This window comes from Bos grunniens, chromosome 10 (assembly GCF_055505025.1).
Source record: "Bos grunniens cultivar Pamir isolate PY7600 chromosome 10, Bosgru_T2T1.0, whole genome shotgun sequence".
Taxonomy (NCBI): Eukaryota; Metazoa; Chordata; class Mammalia; order Artiodactyla; family Bovidae; genus Bos; species Bos grunniens.
Window position 1 is genome coordinate 30,255,513 of NC_141174.1, and position 18,072 is coordinate 30,273,584.

At 36.4% G+C, this 18,072-nt stretch overlaps 1 protein-coding gene across 17 annotated transcripts in view; it reads right to left on the reverse strand.

The window, feature by feature from the left end:
• SLC38A6 (solute carrier family 38 member 6) overlaps nt 1-18,072 on the reverse strand; it is a 70,044-nt gene that overhangs the window by 11,208 nt on the left and 40,764 nt on the right. For 13 of the 17 annotated variants that reach the window (XR_015134232.1, XR_015134231.1, XM_086320400.1 and 10 more), the window contains 2 exons: nt 9,935-10,017; nt 9,408-9,466 (listed from right to left, as the gene is read on the reverse strand). The exons of 1 other annotated variant lie outside the window; for it this stretch is intronic. Coding sequence is in view for 12 of the 16 variants with exons in the window: in XM_086320387.1 (XP_086176513.1) it covers nt 9,408-9,466; nt 9,935-10,017 (142 nt within the window). In the remaining 4 variants the exon portion in view is untranslated. Of the gene's footprint in view, nt 1-1,367; nt 1,478-1,567; nt 1,712-9,407; nt 9,467-9,934; nt 10,018-18,072 lie in introns of those variants that run through there. 3 more of the 17 variants (XR_015134234.1, XR_015134233.1, XM_086320396.1) reach the window with 2 other exon arrangements.

The window sequence follows — 18,072 nt, forward strand, 5'->3', positions numbered from 1 at the left end:
ATAGGGTCATCATTTGACATGTGCCCTATAGTGGGGGAGGGTGGGGGTGCTGTGTATCTATTCAGTGGAGATCTCCCCCACTGAACATTGAGAATACTCTCCTGACAGCTTTCAAAACTCCAATAGTATCAAGGCATTAAAAGAAAATGCAGCTCAGAATGGGAACATGATGTTCCCCTATACGGCTATTTGTGGACCTGGCATCAGTAGCAGATAGAGAAATATTAATAGCAGTTTTAGAAATGACCACAGGCAGATGCAAAGGGGGAGGGATGGCTGATGCATGGGCACTGTTTTTCCTCGTTGTTCTAAGACTTATGTTATTTTGTTGTATGTGGATGAATCTGGCAAAGAATATGTTATTTTGTTGTATGTGGATGAATCTGGCAAAGAATAAGAGCACAAAGCTAAGGAACTAGAGATGATAAAATGAATTTTTTAAAAAATTCAAAGAAATCCAGGAGAATGCTACTCCCCAGAAACAGTCAGTGAAAATGGTTAGGATTTTACTCTTAACTGTGGGCATCCTGTTCCTAGACCTACAGTGGAGTTGTGCCAGCATCACCATTGTTGTGGTTGTTTCAGGGCACATAATTATTCCGTAAATCCTTGCTCTGGGCTGAAACCCAGCAAACAAAAGGGCAAGGGGGAATAAAGGAAGCATCTGTCCTTTGTAGCAGACAAGTAAGTAAACACTACTCCTATTTGCTATCTATCTAGTTTTGTTAACTAATTCAATCAAAATTTTATATAGTGATAAACTGAAAAAAATATACTTTCAGGATTAAGTTAATGAGTGCACTGAAAAATTACTCTTATTTAAAACTCACCAAGGGAAAAAAAAAAGAACTATAATGATAATTGAGCAAGTTGCTTTGACATTTCTAGGTAAGTTTTTCATATGAAATAAAACTAAATAGACAATTTATTAGGAGGAAAAAAATCAAAAGCAATAATTTCACGATTTTTTTCTGATATGTTTCCCCAAAGCGGGTGAGGATGGGGTGGGGTAGAAGGTTGTTGCTGGTCTCTCTCTTCAGCCCTGCTCCAAACCCAGCATCTCACATTTCCTCCTCACTACTAGTGGAGGCAGTAGCAAGAACCATTTACTGATCATGTACCAGAGACATTGATAAAGGTCGGTATGTGAGCCACTTCATTTTATCAGCTGTTGTCACCAGACTTGCAAATCCAAATACTTCAAAACAATGCTCCAAAATGCAATGTAATTATTATTTTTTGTTAATAAGAAAATACCACTTCTCAGCCTTCTGGCTAAGATCAAGTGTAGAAAATATCATTAGCAGCCTGAATTTATATTAACATAAAATTCAGTTACTAGAGCTTATTTCTCTGCAGAGACCCACCTCAAGCCCAAGCCCGGGGGGAGACAGAAGTGATGTCCTAGAAAGCAGAAGTACAGGACAGGCATGGAAGATACCCAATAACAAAGGGTAACAGGAGGTCCTTGCTCAGGCTGAAGGCAGAGCACAGTAAGAAGATCCACCCAGGGGTTAGAAAGAAAAAGAAAGAAAAAAAAGATTAAGCATCAGAAACACTTGCTCACTTGCACAGAAGGCCTTTCCTTCTTCTCTCTGCTCCAAGACCTTCCCATCTTTCAAGGCTCAGCTCAAATTTTATTTCCCTCCACATCCTTCTTTATTCTAGCTGTTGGTGATCATTCTCTCTTCTCAACTCTTATAACTTCTATTCTGAAGCAGATATATCAACATTTAACTATGTATTAACTATGTTATTCTCTATTTTTTTTCTAACAAATTTACCTTATTTTCCCAACGAGATGGACAGATCCTTACAAGTAGTATCCTAGTTAAACTACCACAACTCTGATGACTAACATAGTGCACAGAAGGAAAGCCAAATCTAACCAAAATCCATTCAGATGGCTCTCTATTTTCATTACTTACTAAAATGTTAGTTCTAATATTAGTATTAGAATACCAATCTGTTATTATTCTGTCTCAAGACAGAACTTTTATTTATTTATTTATTTGCATTTTCTATTCTTTGTGCTTTTTATTTATTTTTATTTTTTTAAAATTTTATTTTATTTTTTAACTTTACAATATCGTAAGAACTTTTAGAAACACTGTAAATTTGTGTTCAAAAACAAAGCAAAAAAGACACCATCATGCTGAGCCACTGTTACAACAAACTTTATTTTTAAATTTTTAGATATTTCAGCTGGAGAAAAAATTTATGTCAAAAAATTTTAAGCAAAATAAATATCTGGGCTTCCCTGGTGGCTCAGACAGTAAAGAATTTGCCTGCAATGCAGGAGACCTGGGTTTGATCCTTGGGTTGGGAAGATGAATGGCTACTCATTCCAATATTCTTGCCTGGAGAATTTCATGGACCGAGGGGTCTGGCAGGCTATAGTCCACAGGGTAGTAAAAAGTTGGACACCACTAAGTGACTAAAACTTTCAATTTTTTTTTCAAGGATGTGGGACAATAGATGAGAGTGTAGGTTTTGATTTGCATTGTTGGAGAGCATAATTTAAGCAAATAATAGTTTTATGGGCCAATTTTTAAAAATTTAATAATAAATGCTACATAGATTTACAAACACATATTGATACTTTCTTGGGCTCCAAAATCACTGCAGATGGTGACTGCAGCCATGAAATTAAAAGATGCTTGCTTCTTGGAAGAAAAGCTATGATGAACCTAGGCAGCATATTAAAAAGCAGAGACATTACTGACAAAGGTCGATATAGTCAAAGTTATGGTTTTCCCAGTAGTCATGTATGGATGTGAGAGTTGGACCATAAAGAAAGCTGAGTGATGAAGAATTGATGCTTTTGAACTGTGGTGTTGGCAAAGACTCTTGGAGTCCCTTGGACTGCAAGGAGATCAAACCAGTCAATCCTAAAGGAAATCAGTCCTGAATATTCATTGGAAGGACTGATGCTGAAGCTCCAATAGTTTGGCCCCCTGATGCAAAGAAGTGACTCACTGGAAAAGACCTTGATGCTGGAAAAGATTGAAGGCAGGAGGAGAAGGGGACGACAGAGGATGAGATGGTTGAATGGCATCACCGACTCAATGGACATGAGTTTGAGCAAGCTGTGGGAGTTGGTGATGGACAGGGAAGCCTGGCGTGCTGCAGTCCATGGGGTCGCAAAGAGTCAGACATGACTGAGTGACTAATCTGAATTGATTGATAAAAATGGGGCTTCCCTGGTAGCTCAGGTGGTAAAGAATCTGCCTGTAATACAGGAAACCCTGGTTCGATTTCTGGGTCAGGAAGATCCCCTGGAGAAGGGATAGGCTACCCACTCCAGTATTCTTGGGCTTCCTTGGTGGCTCAGATGGTAAAGAATCTGCCTGAAAAGCAGGAAACCTGGGTTCAATCTCTGGGTTGGGAAGATCCCCTGGAGGAAGGCATGGAAATCCACTCCAGTATTCTTGCCTGGGGAATCCTCATGGACAGAGAAGCCCAGCAGGCTTCTCTGGGACTGAGCAACTAAGCACAGCATAGCGATAAAAATAATTAATGAAAAAAGGTACAATGGAAAAAAAAAATCCTAATATTATCAGGATTAATATTATTAAACATTAATAACATTTAATGTTTATTAATGTTTAATATTAATAATATTAAAATAATAATAAAAATTGGAATCCTTCAAAAAAATTGGGGTTACTATCTACATGTTTCCTTTCCTTAATCACTATGTATTTTAAAACTAATAAAAGAGTCTATAATAAATTCAAGCATACGTCATTTGATTGTGCTTTAGTTTACTGAACTTCACAGATACTGTGAAGTTCTTTCTTTATGGATTAAATGTTCATGGCAACCCGGTGTCAGACAAGGCCATTGGCACCATTTTTCCAAGAGCATTTGCTCACATCGTGTTTCTGTGTCACATTTTGGTAATTCTCACAATATTTCAAACTTTTTCATTACAATCATATTTGTGATAGTGATCAATCAGCTGTGCTCCGTGATCTTTGATGTAACTATGGTAACTGTTTTGGGGTTCCATGAACTGTGCCCATGTAAGATGGCAAACAATCCATAACTGTTGTGTATGTTCTGACTGCCCCATTGACTGGCAGTTCCCATCTCTCTCCCTCTCCTTGGGTCTCCCTATTCTGTGAGACACAAAAATATTGAAATTAGGCCAATTTATAAGCCTACAATGGCCTCTGTTTAAGTGAAAGGAAGGGTTGCACATCCCTCACTTTAAATCAAAAGCTGGAAATGATTACGCGCAGTGAGGAAGGCATGTGCGAAACTGAGATAGGCCGAAAGCACTCTTGTACCAAACTGTTAGCCAAGTGGTGGATGCAAAGAAAAAGTTTCTGAAGGAAATGAAAAGTGTTACTCCAGTGACTACACGAATGATTAAAAAAAAAAAGTGAAACAGTCTTATTGCTGATATGGAGAAAGTTTTAATAATCAGGATAGAGATCAAAACAGCCACAACATTTCCTTAAGTCAAAGCCAAATCCAGAGCAAGGGCCCCAACTCTCTTCAATTCTATGAAGGGAGAGAAGTGAGGAAGCTGCAGAAGAAAAGTCTGAAGCCAGTGGAGGCTGGTTCATGAAGTTTAAGGAAAGAAGCCATCTCTATGACATCGAAGTGCAAAGTGAAGCAGCAAGTGCTGATGTAGAAGCTGCAGCAAGTTATCCAGAAGTTCTAGCTAAGATCATTGACGAAGGTGATTACTAAACAATAGATTTTCAGTAGACCAAAGAGCCTTCTATTGGAAGATGTGATCTAGGACTTTCATAGCTGGAGAGAAGTCAATGCTTGGTTTCAAAGCTTCAAAGGACAGGCTGACTCTCTTATTAGGGGTTAATGCAGCTGGTGATTTTAAGTAGAATAGCACAATGCTATTTTACCATTTCACAAAACCTAGCGCCCTTAAGAATTATGCTAAATCTATACTCTGCCTGTGCTCTATGGATGGAACAACAAAGCCTAGATGACAATACATCTGTTTAGTATTTTAAGCCCATTGTTGAGACCTACTGCTCAGGAAAAAAGCCCCCTTTCAAAATACTACTGCTCATTGACAATGCACCTGGTCATCCAAGGGCTCTGATGGAGATGTGCAACAGGATTCATGTTGTTTTCATGCCAGCTAACATAATATCCATTTTGTAGTCCATGATTTCAGGAGGAATACTGACTTTCAAGTCTCATTCTTTAAGAAACAATTACATGAGGCTGTAGGTGCCAGAGATGTGATTCCTCTGACGTATATGAGCAAAATAAATTGAAAATCTTCTGGAAAGGATTCACCATTCTAGATGAAATCAAAATATCTGTGATTCATAGGAAGAGGTCAAAATATCAACATTAACAGAAGTTTGGAAGAAGCTGATTCCAACCTTCATGGATGACTCTGATTTCGGCAGAGGAAGTCACTACAGACATGGTGGAAAGAGCAAAAGAACTAGAATTAGAAGTGGAGACTGAAGAAGTGACTGAATTGCCGCAATCTCACAACACAACTGAATGGATTCAGAGTGCTTTTTATGGAGGAGAAAAGAAAGTGGTTTCTTGAGATGGAATCTACTCCTGGTGAAGAGGCTATGAAGATTGCTGAAATGAATACAAAGGATTTAGAATATTACATAAACTTAACTGATAAAGCTATGGCAGAATTTGAAAGGACTGACTACAACTTTGAAAGAAGTCCTACTGCGGGTAAAATGCTATCAAACAGAAAAATCATCGCATGCTACAGAGAAATCATTTATGAAAACAAGAGTCAGTGTATGCACCAAACTTCATTGTTATCTTAAGTAATCGCCACAGCCGCTCCAACCTTCAGCAACCACCACCCTGATCAAGGGACGACTTTTCACTAGCTAAAACAGATTACAACTTGCTGAAGACTCAGGTAATAGTGTTTTTTAGTAATATTTTTTTCTTTTCCATCAGGTTATTGCAAGATATTGAATATAGTTCCCTGTGCTATATAGTAGGTCCTTGTCATTTATCCATTTTATATATAGCAGTGTGTATATGCTAATCCCAAACTCATAATTTGTCCCCACCTTCTCTCCCTTTTGGTAATCCTAAATTTGCTTTCTGTATCTGTGAGTCTGTTTCTGCTTTATAAATAAGTTCATGTGTATCATTTTTTTAAGATTTCACAGTAAGTGACAGCATATGATCTTTGCCTTTTTCTTTCTGTCTTACTTCACTTAGTGTGATAATCTCTAGATTCATCCATGTTGGGGTAAATGGCATTATTTCATTCCTTTTTAAGGCTGAGTACTTAGAACATCTACTTCTGCTTTATTGACTACACCAAAGTCTTTGACTGTGTGGATCACAACAAAATGCGGAAAAGTCTGAAAGAGATACCAGACCACCGTACCTGCCTCCTGAGAAATCTGTATGCAGGCCAAGAAGCAACAGTTAGAACTGGACATGGAACAACAGACTGGTTGTAAATCGGAAAAGGAGTACATCAAGGCTGTAAATTGTCACCCTGCTTATTTAACTTATATGCAGAGTGTAACATGAGAAATCCCAGGCTGGATGAAGCACAAGCTGGAATCAAGATTGCCGGGAGAAATATCAATAAGTTCAGATATGCAGATGACACCACCCTTATGGCAGAAAGAGAAGAAGAACTAAAGAGCCTCTCGATGAAAGTGAAAGAGGAGAGTGAAAAAGTTGGCTTAAAGCTCAACATTCAGAAAACTAAGATCATGGCATCTGGTCCCATTACTTCATGGCAAATAGATGGGGAAACAATGGAACAGCGAGAGACTTTATTTTCTTGGGCTCTAAAATCACTGCAGATGGTGACTGCAGCCATGAAATTAAAAGACGCTTACTCCTTGGAAGAAAAGCTATGACCAACCTAGACAGCATATTAAAAAGCAGAGACATTACTTTGCTAACAAAGGTCCATCGAGTAAAAGCTATGGTTTTCCAGTAGTCACGTATGGATGTGAGAGTTGGAATATAAAAGAAAGCTGAGTGCCAAAGAATTGATGATTTTAAACTGTGGTGTTGGAGAAAACTCTTGAGTCCCTTGGACTGCAAAGAGATCCAACCAGTCCATCCTAAAGGAAATCAGTCCTGAATATTCATTGGAAGGACTGATGTTGAAGCTGAAACTCCAATACTTTGGCCCCCTGATGCAAAGAATGGACTCACTGGAAAAGACCCTGATGCTGGGAAAGATTGAAGGCAGGAGGAGAAGGGGACAACAGAAGATGAGATGGTTGGATGGCATCACTAAATCAATGGACATGAGTGTGAGTAAGCTCCAGAAGTTGGTGATGGACAGGGAAGCCTGACAGACTGCAGTCCGTGGGGTTGCAAAGAGTCAGACACAAAAGAGCAACTTCACTGACTAAGGCTGAATAAGCAATAAAGTGTTTTTAAATTAATGTATGTACATTGTTTTCTTAGACATAATGCTACTGTACATTTAATAGACTACAGTACAGTGTAAACATAACTTCTGTACATACTCAGAAATGATGTGTGTGACTTGGTTTATTGCAATGGTCCAGAACTGAACCTGCAATATCTCTGAGGTATGCCTACATGCCAATTAAAAGAGAAGTAAGAAGGAAGGACATAGTGTGTCTTCACTGCCTCATAGTAGACCAAATTTAAACTGTGCTCAAAGGTAAAAATCTGAGCACATGGTTTGTAAAGTAGGATAATAAATGCAGAATAAGGGTATTATTTCCATATGACAACTACAGGAGAAATCTGCATCAAATTAAAGAGTATCTGCCATGACAGAAATGAATACTGTGAAAACTACAATAGACGTGTGGTATCAATATATTTTACCTGCTTCAAACTGTTGGCTATAAAAACCTAATTACTCCTACCTATGCAGCACTTGTGTGGTCAATTATCTGTGAAGAAAATATTCAATGTTATGTATACTGATTCTCTTTAATATCTGTATGTTCATTTGCAAATACAGGCCACTCTTAACCACGTAGATGCTTTTCAACAATCAAATTATGATGGAAATATTTTTTGTTCCCCTCTTAATGTGACACCTAAGAAGTGTGCTTATCATTTCACAATATATGTAAGTTAAGTCATCATGCTGCACACCTTAAACTTACACAGCACTGTATGTCAATTATATCTCAATAAGACAGAAAGAAAAAGGTCTTTTAAATAAGTGTATGTTCAACTCACTTATAAGATACAAGTCAGACAGTTTGTGGAGGGAGGGCAATGATTCTAATGTTGGTAAGTTCAACAAATGGTTAAATGGAAACACTGTCAAGTATTTTTAGTTTTAAGAGCATTCATTAAATAAATATTCCTGTACACTGGAACCAGGGTCACTTTCACTTCATTTAAATAATCTAAAGTTATTTTATCCTTGTATTCCAGAAGATAGTCTGGCCTAAGTTGTATGCATCCTAGATTGTTTTGACAGCTTGGAAATCTGGTTCTATCCTATGGTTTAACTAATGATGTGTTGTCTTGCTCTTTTGGATGGCATGTTTCTTTCATTCATTTCTCAATAACCCAGGAGAGTTTAAATAAGCTTATGATTTTAAGAGTTTAATCAAGCCATTTAGGCACGTATTTTGGAAAGTTTAAAATGTTTAATCCTACTTAAAGTTGGACAGATACTGACTGTGGAATAAGCTGCTAAGCAAAAAGAAAAGGATCTTTCCCCCCAGAATTTCACAGAAAGATAGTCTTTGGAATATTACAATCTGTTTTAGAAGAATTAAAAGGAAATCAGAAATTTAAATTCTCTTTTATCTTCATATTAAATTATTTTATAAAAAGTTTACCATCTGAGAGATATTTTTCCTATAATTAAAATGAGCTAATTTAAAAAAATATTCCACATGTGAAAAACAGTATTTCTGTGCAGTGAACTTTATGACAGCTTAACCAATGCTTAATAAATCAGATGGGAGAGAATTCAGGCACTCCAATTCTTACTAGATCTCTTCAGTGGGTAAACCCCTGAAGCTCTGGTTTCATTAATGGAACTAAGTTTTAAAATTAAGATGATTAGGATTCAAATTGATTTTACAGCTTAGAACCAGCCTGATTCTTATGCTTGAGAACCCCCAAAACATAAACATACATACACAATCTTGTACAGAAATAAGTGAATACTTAGACTTACTCAAAGAATTATACTCCAAGGTTTTAACAAAACTGGTGTGCTCTTCTCTCTAGTTAAGCACAGAGAAACTGAACCTGAAATGCTATTCTTGCTAAGCTTCTTCAAAATAGATACTATGAAGGAAACAGTTTTGCAGAATAAAAGTGCTTTTAATAACACACTGAAATAAAATGGGATACCTTTTCAATAAAAAACAGAGTAAAGAGAAAAAAAGACATTAACACAATGATTTCAATTTTAGTGAGGAGATAAGTAATACAGTATATTTTAAACTTACCACAAGAGCAAAGAACACCATAAAGAAAAATGATAAACTACTTGTGTAGCCAAGAAAGCCTGTAAAATAACAGTAAAATAAAAAGCAATTTATAAGGAAAGTGATCCTAACATGCAGCTAGAGCTATACATCTCGGGCATGTTTTTTATTACACTGCTTGGTATCTGGGGCTTAGGGCTGAGAATAACAACATTCCGACTATCTGTCACAGATCATTTATGTAGCTCTGTACGGCAGAATTGGAACTGGCTTACCACTAATGGCACACTGTAAGGAAAGGCTGCTCTTTAATGTTCCGCTGTAAAGATTTTATTTTAGTGGGGCAGACAAAATACTACTGCAAACCAAGTAATAGGTTAACTAGGCAGGGCTGAAGGCTGAACAACCTAAAATAAATCCAAGTTCAAAATTATTCACAATCACCTTCTGATAAAACTGTGGAACTGTGAAATTTAAAAGCCCCTTAACGTTATTTCTTTTTTCTCTTTTCTTATAAACAAATAACATCCTCTTCTCTAGAGACTTACCTATTTTAGGAAGAAGTGCAAGAGGGAACACAATGCCAACACAAATGATTATTAGTAGTGTGTCTCCATCAAGATACCAAGACCTATTAGGGGAAAAAGTTCTACTTGAGGTACAGAGCAACTAAAACCACCTTGACATATTTTGTAATAAAATAATATATTGAATATATCATAAATATATTTAATATGATAACAAGTTTGAGGGAATATAAAGATTTATTAAAAATGGAAAGGAGCTATATTTATAGCCATTATACCTGCATGGTAGAAAGATGGATAATTTTTCTTCTTATACAGTGGTTTTACATATTTTTAAAATTTTCAGGAAAGGGTATGAATTACTAGGAGAAAACATATTACATTTTTCATATAAAGGTAATAGAATACTGAATGAGAAAAGGTAGGTAAATGTGTGATTTGATTATTTTTTTTTAAAAATGGATGCAGAGTTACAAAAAAGTTAGAAAGATATACTTAAAATACCAAAAGCAGATATTTCTATGTAGCAGCACTGAGAAATCTTTGTGTACTGGTGGCATATATAAGGTTTTAAAGTTTCAATATAAAAATACATGTGTTGAAGTTTTTAAAAATCAGACTTAATTCCCTAAGAATTTAATAGTAAAGACTTCTCTTTGGTATATAATAATTAAGCAATTCATAAAAGAAGTGCAACTAGTAAATACACATGAGGAAAAATCCAATCTCTGATGTTAAAGAAATAACTAATAAGGCTATTGAGTACAAATATTTAGAAAATAATATTCAAGGATGTGAATAATTGGTCCTTCACACAACGTTAGTGATCTTGTCAATTAGCACTATCTTCTGGAAAAATACTGATAATGTGTGGTAATCTCTGAGAGAATAATCTAAGATATAAAGAATTCTATGTGCATGAAGCTGTGAGTATAACATTATCATAATATTAAAAAGTTGAGGAAAATCTTATATAACCAACAAGAAAAAATGTTTGTCAAAAACAGCATACTCAATGGAATGTTAAACAGCTTTTATTTTTTTTTTAAAAAGACAGTTTACTGAAACAGAAAATACTAATGATAAAAATACAAAATAATGATTATTAACTATGTTTTTAAAATGTTTTGGTGGAAAAATTCAAAGGAAATAAAATGATAGCAGGGATTGGGTAAGAGATGGTATTATGTATAATTTTTATTTGCTTTGTCTTCTAAATCGTCTGTAAAGTAGCTATCATTTTTACTCTGAAATATATGCATGTGCACATCAAAATGGTAACAAAGTAAAATTCATGCTGATATGAGAGCTGGGAGCATCAAAGATAACAGGTATTACTCTTTCAAGTCGTTTGTTAGATGTTCTCTGAATTTCCACTTGACTATAATGTATCCTTTCACTACCAGCCAAAGTCTCCCACTGCCACATTCAATTAAGAAAATGGACAAACTCCTAGAAACATACAGTGTACCAAGACTGAATCATGAAGAACTAAAAAAATATAAACAGACCAATAATGAATAAGGTCACTGCACCAGTAATAAAAAACTACCAACAAAGAAAAGCCCAGGACCAGATGGTTTCACTGGTGAATTCCGCCAAACATTTAAAGAAAAGCTAACGCCAGTGCTTCTCAAACTCTTCCCAAACACTGGACCATAGAGAACAGTTCCAAACTCACTTTATAAGGTGAGCATGCCCTACCATCAAAGCCACATAAGAACATTACAAAAAATATCCCTGGTGAATATATTATAAAAATTCTCAACAAAATATTAGTAAACCAAATCCAACAGCACATTAAATGCATCATATATTATGATCAAGTGGGATTTATCCATAAGATGCAAGGATGGATCAACAAATGAAAATCAGTCAACATGAAATAGCACATTAACAGAATGTAAGATAAAAAACACATGGTCAAAAACATTAAAACATATAATAAAAATGTTAAAAAATAGGTTTTATAAAAATGTTAAAAACATATGATTAAAAAATAGATGCCAAAAAAGCATGTGACAAAACACAATATTCATTTATGATTTAAAAAAAGAAAACTTCAACAAATTTAGTACAGAGGGAAGAAATCTCAACATAAGGGCCATATATATAAAGCTCACAGCTAATATCATACTCAACAGTGAAAGGCTTAGTTTTTCCTCTAAGGTCAGGAATGAGACCAGGATGCCTACCCTCACCACTCTTATTAAACATAGTACTGGAAGTCCTAGCTAGAACAATCAGGCAAGATAAAGAAATAAATGGCATCCAAATTGGATAAGAAGTAAATCTGTCCTTATTTGCAGATATGATCTTATATATAGGAAATTCTAAAGACTTCAACCAAAAAAACTGTTAGAGCTAATCAAAAAATACTATAAAGCTGAATGATACATAAACAACGCACAGAAATCAGTTATATTTTTATAAACTAAGAAGTATCTGAAAAAGAAATAAACAATTAGTTTGGTCGTGTCCAACTCTTTGCGATCCTGTGGACTGCAGCATGCCAGGCTTCCCTGTCCATCACCAACTTCCGGAGCTTACTTAAACTCATGTCCATCGAGTTGGTGATGCCATCCAACCATCTCATATTCTGTTGTCGCCTTCTCCTCCTGCTTTCAATCTTTCCCAGCATCAAAGTCTTTTCCAATGAGTCAGTTCTTCGCATCAGGTGGCCAGAGTACTGGAGTTTCAGCTTCAGCATCAATCCTTCCAATAAATAATCAGGACTGATTTCCTTTAGGATGGACTGGTTTGATCTTGCAGTCCAAGGGACTCCCAAGAGTCTTCTCCAACACCACAGTTCAGAAACACCAATTCTTCAGCACTCAGCTTTCTTTACAGTCCAGCTCTCAGATCCATACATGACTACTGGAAAAACCATAGCCTTGACTCGATGGACCTTTGTTGGCAAAGGAATGTCTCTGCTTTTTAATATGCTGTCTAGCTTGGTCATAACTTTTCTTCCAAGGAGCAAGTGACTTTTACTTTCATGACTGCAATCACCATCTGCAGTGATTTTGGAGCCCAAGAAAATAAAGGCTCTTGCTGTTTCCATTATTTCCCCATCTATTTGCCATGAAGTGATGGGATTGGATGCCATGATCTTAGTTTTCTGAATGTTGAGCTTTAAGCCAACTTTTTCACTCTCCTCTTTCACTTTCATCAAGAGGCTCTTTAGTTCTTCTTGGCTTTCTGCCATAAGGGTGGTGTCATCTGCATATCTGAGCTTATTGATATTTCTCCTGGCAATCTTGATTCCAGCTTGTGCTTCCTCCAGCCCAGTGTTTCTCATGATGTACTACTCTGCATAGAAGTTAAATAAGCAAAAAAAAAAAAAAAAAAGAAGAAGTTAAATAAGCAGGGTGACAATATACAGCTTTGATGTACTCCTTTCCCAATTTGGAACCAGTCTGTTGTTCCATGTCCAGTTCTAACTGTTGCTTCTTGGTTTGCATACAAAGTTCTCAGGAGGTAGGTCAGGTGGTCTGGAATTCCCATCTCTTTCAGAATTTTCCACAGTTTGTTGTGATCCACACAGTCAAAGGTTTGGCATAGTCAATAAAGCAGAAATAGATGTGTTTCTAGAACTCTCTTGCTTTTTCAATGATCCAGCAAATGTTGGCAATTTGATCTCTGGTTCCTCTGCCTTTTCTAAATCCAGCTTAAACATCTGGAATTTCATGGTTCATGTACTGTTGAAGCCTGACTTGGAGAATTTTGAGCATTACTTTGCTTATGTGTGAAATAACTGCAATTGTGTGGTAGTTTGAACATTCTCTGAGATTGCCTTTCTTTGGGATTGGAATGAAAACTGACCTTTTTCAGTCCTGTGGCCACTGCTCAATTTTCCACATTTGCTGGCATATTGAGTGCAGCACTTTCACAGCATCATCTTTCAGGATTTGAAATAGCTCCACTGAATTCCATTACCTCCACTAGCTTTGTTTGTAGTGATGCTTCCTAAGGCCCACATGACTTCAGACTCCAGAATGTCTGGTTCTAGGTGAGTGATCACACCATCGTGGTTATCTGGGTCATGAAGATTTTTTGGATAGTTCTTCTGTATATTCTTGCCACCTCCTCTTAATATCTTCTACTTCTGTTAGGTCCATACCATTTCTGTCCTTTATTGAGCCCATCTTTGCATGAATGTTCCCATGGTATGTCTAATTTTCTTGAAGAGATCTCTGGTCTTTCCCATTCTATTATTTTCCTCTATTTCTTTGTATTGATCACTGAGGAAGGCTTTCTTATCTCTCCTTGCTATTCTTTGGAACTCTACATTCAGATGTGTGTATCTTTCCTTTTCTCCTTTGCTTTTCACTCCTCTTCTTTTCACAGCTATTTGTAAGGCCTCCTCAGACAGCCATTTTGCTTTTTTGCATTTCTTTTTCTTGGGGATGGTCTTGATTCCTGTCTCCTGCAAAATGTCAGAAACCTCCGTCCATAGTTCTCAGGCACTCTATCAGATCTAGTCCCTTAAATCTATTTCTCACTTCCACTGTATAATCATAAGGGATTTCACTCAGGTCATACCTGAATGGTCTAGTGGTTTTCCATACTTTCTTCAATTTCAGTCTGAATTTGGCAATAAGGAGTTCATGATCTGAGCCACAGTCAGCTCCTGGTCTGTATGCCACTCACAATAGCATGAAAGCAATAAAATACTTATAAATATTTAACCAAAGAAGTGAAAGACAGTCAAACTTAAATGAAAGAAATTGAAGACACAAACAACTGTGTTCATGGATCAAAATAATCAATATTGTTAAAATGTCCAAACTATCCAAAGCTATCTATAGTCAGTGCAATCCCTATCAAGTCCTAATGACAGTTTTTTTCTCAAAATAGAACAAAAATTCTAAAATTTGTATGGAACTACAAAAGGCTCCAAATAGCCAAAGCAATCCTGAGAAAGAAAACCAAGTTGACTTCAAAGTATACTGCAAAGCTTTAGTAATCAAAACAATACAGTACTGGCATAAAACAGACACATAGTTCAAAGGAACAGACTATGGAACCTCGGCATACTCTCCCACCCCATATACTGTCAACGAATATTTGAGAAAGGACTCAAGAATATTCAGTGGGAGTCTTTTCAAAAAATTAGACTGAGGAAATTGGATAGCCATATACAGAAAAATGAAATCTATCTTATACCATTCACAAAAATTAACTTGAAATAAATACTCAAATGTAAAACCTGAAACTATATAATTTATAGAAGAAAACATAAAGAAAATGCTCCTTGACATCGGTCTTGGCAATAATTTTTTTTTTTAATATGACACCAAAAGCACAAGCAACAAAAGCAAAAATAAATGGAACTATATCAAAATGAAAAGTTCTGTACAATAAAAGAAACAATTACCAGAATGAAAAGGCAGTCTACAGAACGAGAGAAAATATTTCCAAGTCATATATCTGATGAAGGGCTAATATTCAAAATATATAGAGAACTCTTACAATTCAATAGCAAAAAATCAAACAAATCCAATTTCTAAATGGGCAAAGTAAATAAATAGATATTTTTTCCCAAAGAAGATATATGAATGGTTAACAGGTACATGAAAAGATGACCAACATCACTAATCAGGGAAATACAAATCAAAATCGCAAGGAAATATGATCTTACACCTGTTAGTATGTATATCATCAAAAAGACAAGAGACAACAAGTATTGGCAGGGATGTGGAGAAAAAGAAAGATTTGTGCACTTTTGGTGGGAATGTGAATTGGTTCAACCACTATGGAAAACAGTTCCTCAAAAAAGTAAATGCAGAACTACCACATGATTGATCCAACAATCCCATATCTGGGCATATATTTAAAGACAATGAAAACAGGATATCAAAAAGATATCTGCACTCCCATGTTTATAGGCTATTATTCACAGTAGCCAAGATACGGAAACAATTTAAGTGTCTGTCAATGGATGAAGGGATAAAGAAAATGTGGGATAAAACACACACACACACACACACACACGGGAATATTATTCAGCCATGAGAAAGATATTTTGCCATTTGTGACAACACTGATGGACACTGAGGACATTATGCTAAGAGATCAGTCAGACAGAAAAAGACAAATACTGTATATCATGTACATGTGGAATTTAAGAAACAATAGAATGGTGGTTAGCAGGGGCTGGTAGGTAAGGGAATGGAGGAGATGTTGGTCAAACGGTACAAATTTGCAGTTAGAGGATGAATAAGTTCTGGGACTCGAATGCAAAACAATGTGATTATAATTAACAGAATTATTTTATATACTTGGAAGTTGCTAAGAGACAGAATCTTAAATATTCTCACCACAAAAAAGAAATGATAATTATGTGAGGTAATGGAGGTATCAGCTAAACACCACAGTGGTAATCATACCACAATATATGTGTATCAAATTTATACATTGGATACCTGAAACTCACACAATATATAGTTGACAATGTTATATGTTAACTTCAGTGACTCAGCAGTAAAGAATCCGCCTGCAATGTAGGAGACATGGGTTCAATCCCTGGGTCAGGAAGATCCCCTGGAGGAGGGCACAGCCACCCACTCCAGTATTCTTGTCAGGAGAATCCCCATGGACAGAGGGGCCTGGCAGGCTGTGGTCCATGGGGTCGCAAAGAGTCGGACACGACTGAAGCAACTAAGCACCAACACAAGCATCAATATCTCAATTTTTAAAAAAAAGAAAGAAAAGGTTTTCCTTTAAATCGGCTTCAACCCATGGGTTTTAACACAAACGTTATGACTCACTGTGTCTCTTTCACACCTTAGTTTATGAAGAAGTCCTCTCTAATGTATCTCGAAAAGGTACTGCTGGGTGCTGACAACTTCCTCTTTAACAGAACAAGAGAAGGAGCAGCAGCTGAAGAAACACCATGATCACAGCTTGCCCTTCTCCACCCTAACTCATGTCTTTAGGAAATGCACAATGCCAGACACTAAATCCTGCACACAAGTATTTCTAGCTAATGGGCCTGAAGCTGTGCTCTCTACATCTGCACATGCCCCTCAAGTCCTGGTATGCAGGAGGTTCTAAGAGAGCATGGAGATTACAAATACAACATGACACTTCCTGGCATATTCGTCTTCTACTCACTCTTGAATACGCATGGAAATGAGAACTTCAAAATATCCCTCACCGAGGAACACCTGGCAACTAAATTTCTAAAGCTGGCAAAAAGCCCAGGGCTCCATGCCTGAAATCTCTTTCCTTCTGTGACCCAAAACAGACTCAGACAGTTGCAGCGCCAGGAGAAAAAAAGGCCCAGAGGCACACCAAAGAAGATTCCATCTGTTAGTTCTGCTGTCCCTCCTGTTACAAAGCAAGAATTGGGCACATTAATCCTATGGACCAAAGATTCTTTTCTCCTGCATTAAGATTCTTAGGAACACTTGGAAACCCTGCACTCTATAACATTTACTATTATGTATTATACTTTATAACTTTACATTATTTCAGATCATAATTCACTCATGTCCACGGAAGTTACACGATTGCCCAAAGCTTTGGGTCTGAAGATAAGTTTACCTCCTCCCAGTGGTAACTCGGAATCTCAGAGTTATGGAATGTTAGAACTAGAAGGGACCTCAGAGATTATCTGCTTCAACAACTTCATTGTATATGTCTACAAAATCAGCAAAAGGACAGTGACAATCTTAGTAACAGAAGCAATGGAAATACTCTCTATTCTTGAATAGTCACTCTGAATTTATGGCCTCATTTTTCTCAAGACTGTGATTTCTTTACGCTCTCCTCTTCACAAGACTACACTTTTAATTTCTGATATTAAAAAGAACTTTTAAAAAAATTTTCTCTATCCCTAGTTTGGCTACTGATTAATATTAGTCATTTCTTATCTTTATTAAGTTATGTTAACACAGCCAATTATAAATACAATGCTTTTCTTTACTATTTGTCAACAATCAAGCAATACAGTAATGCACAGTAAAATTAGCTCAAATTTCATGTGCATGTCACAGTCAACTGAATTGTATTTGGCAATGGATATTTTCCAAGGAGCAGAAATGACTAAATTTTACAAAATAAAACTCCAGCTTGAGAAATACAAGCCAGTACAAAGAAATTGCAGAAGCACAATTGAAAAATCAAGATTTTAGAAGAATATGCTAACCTTA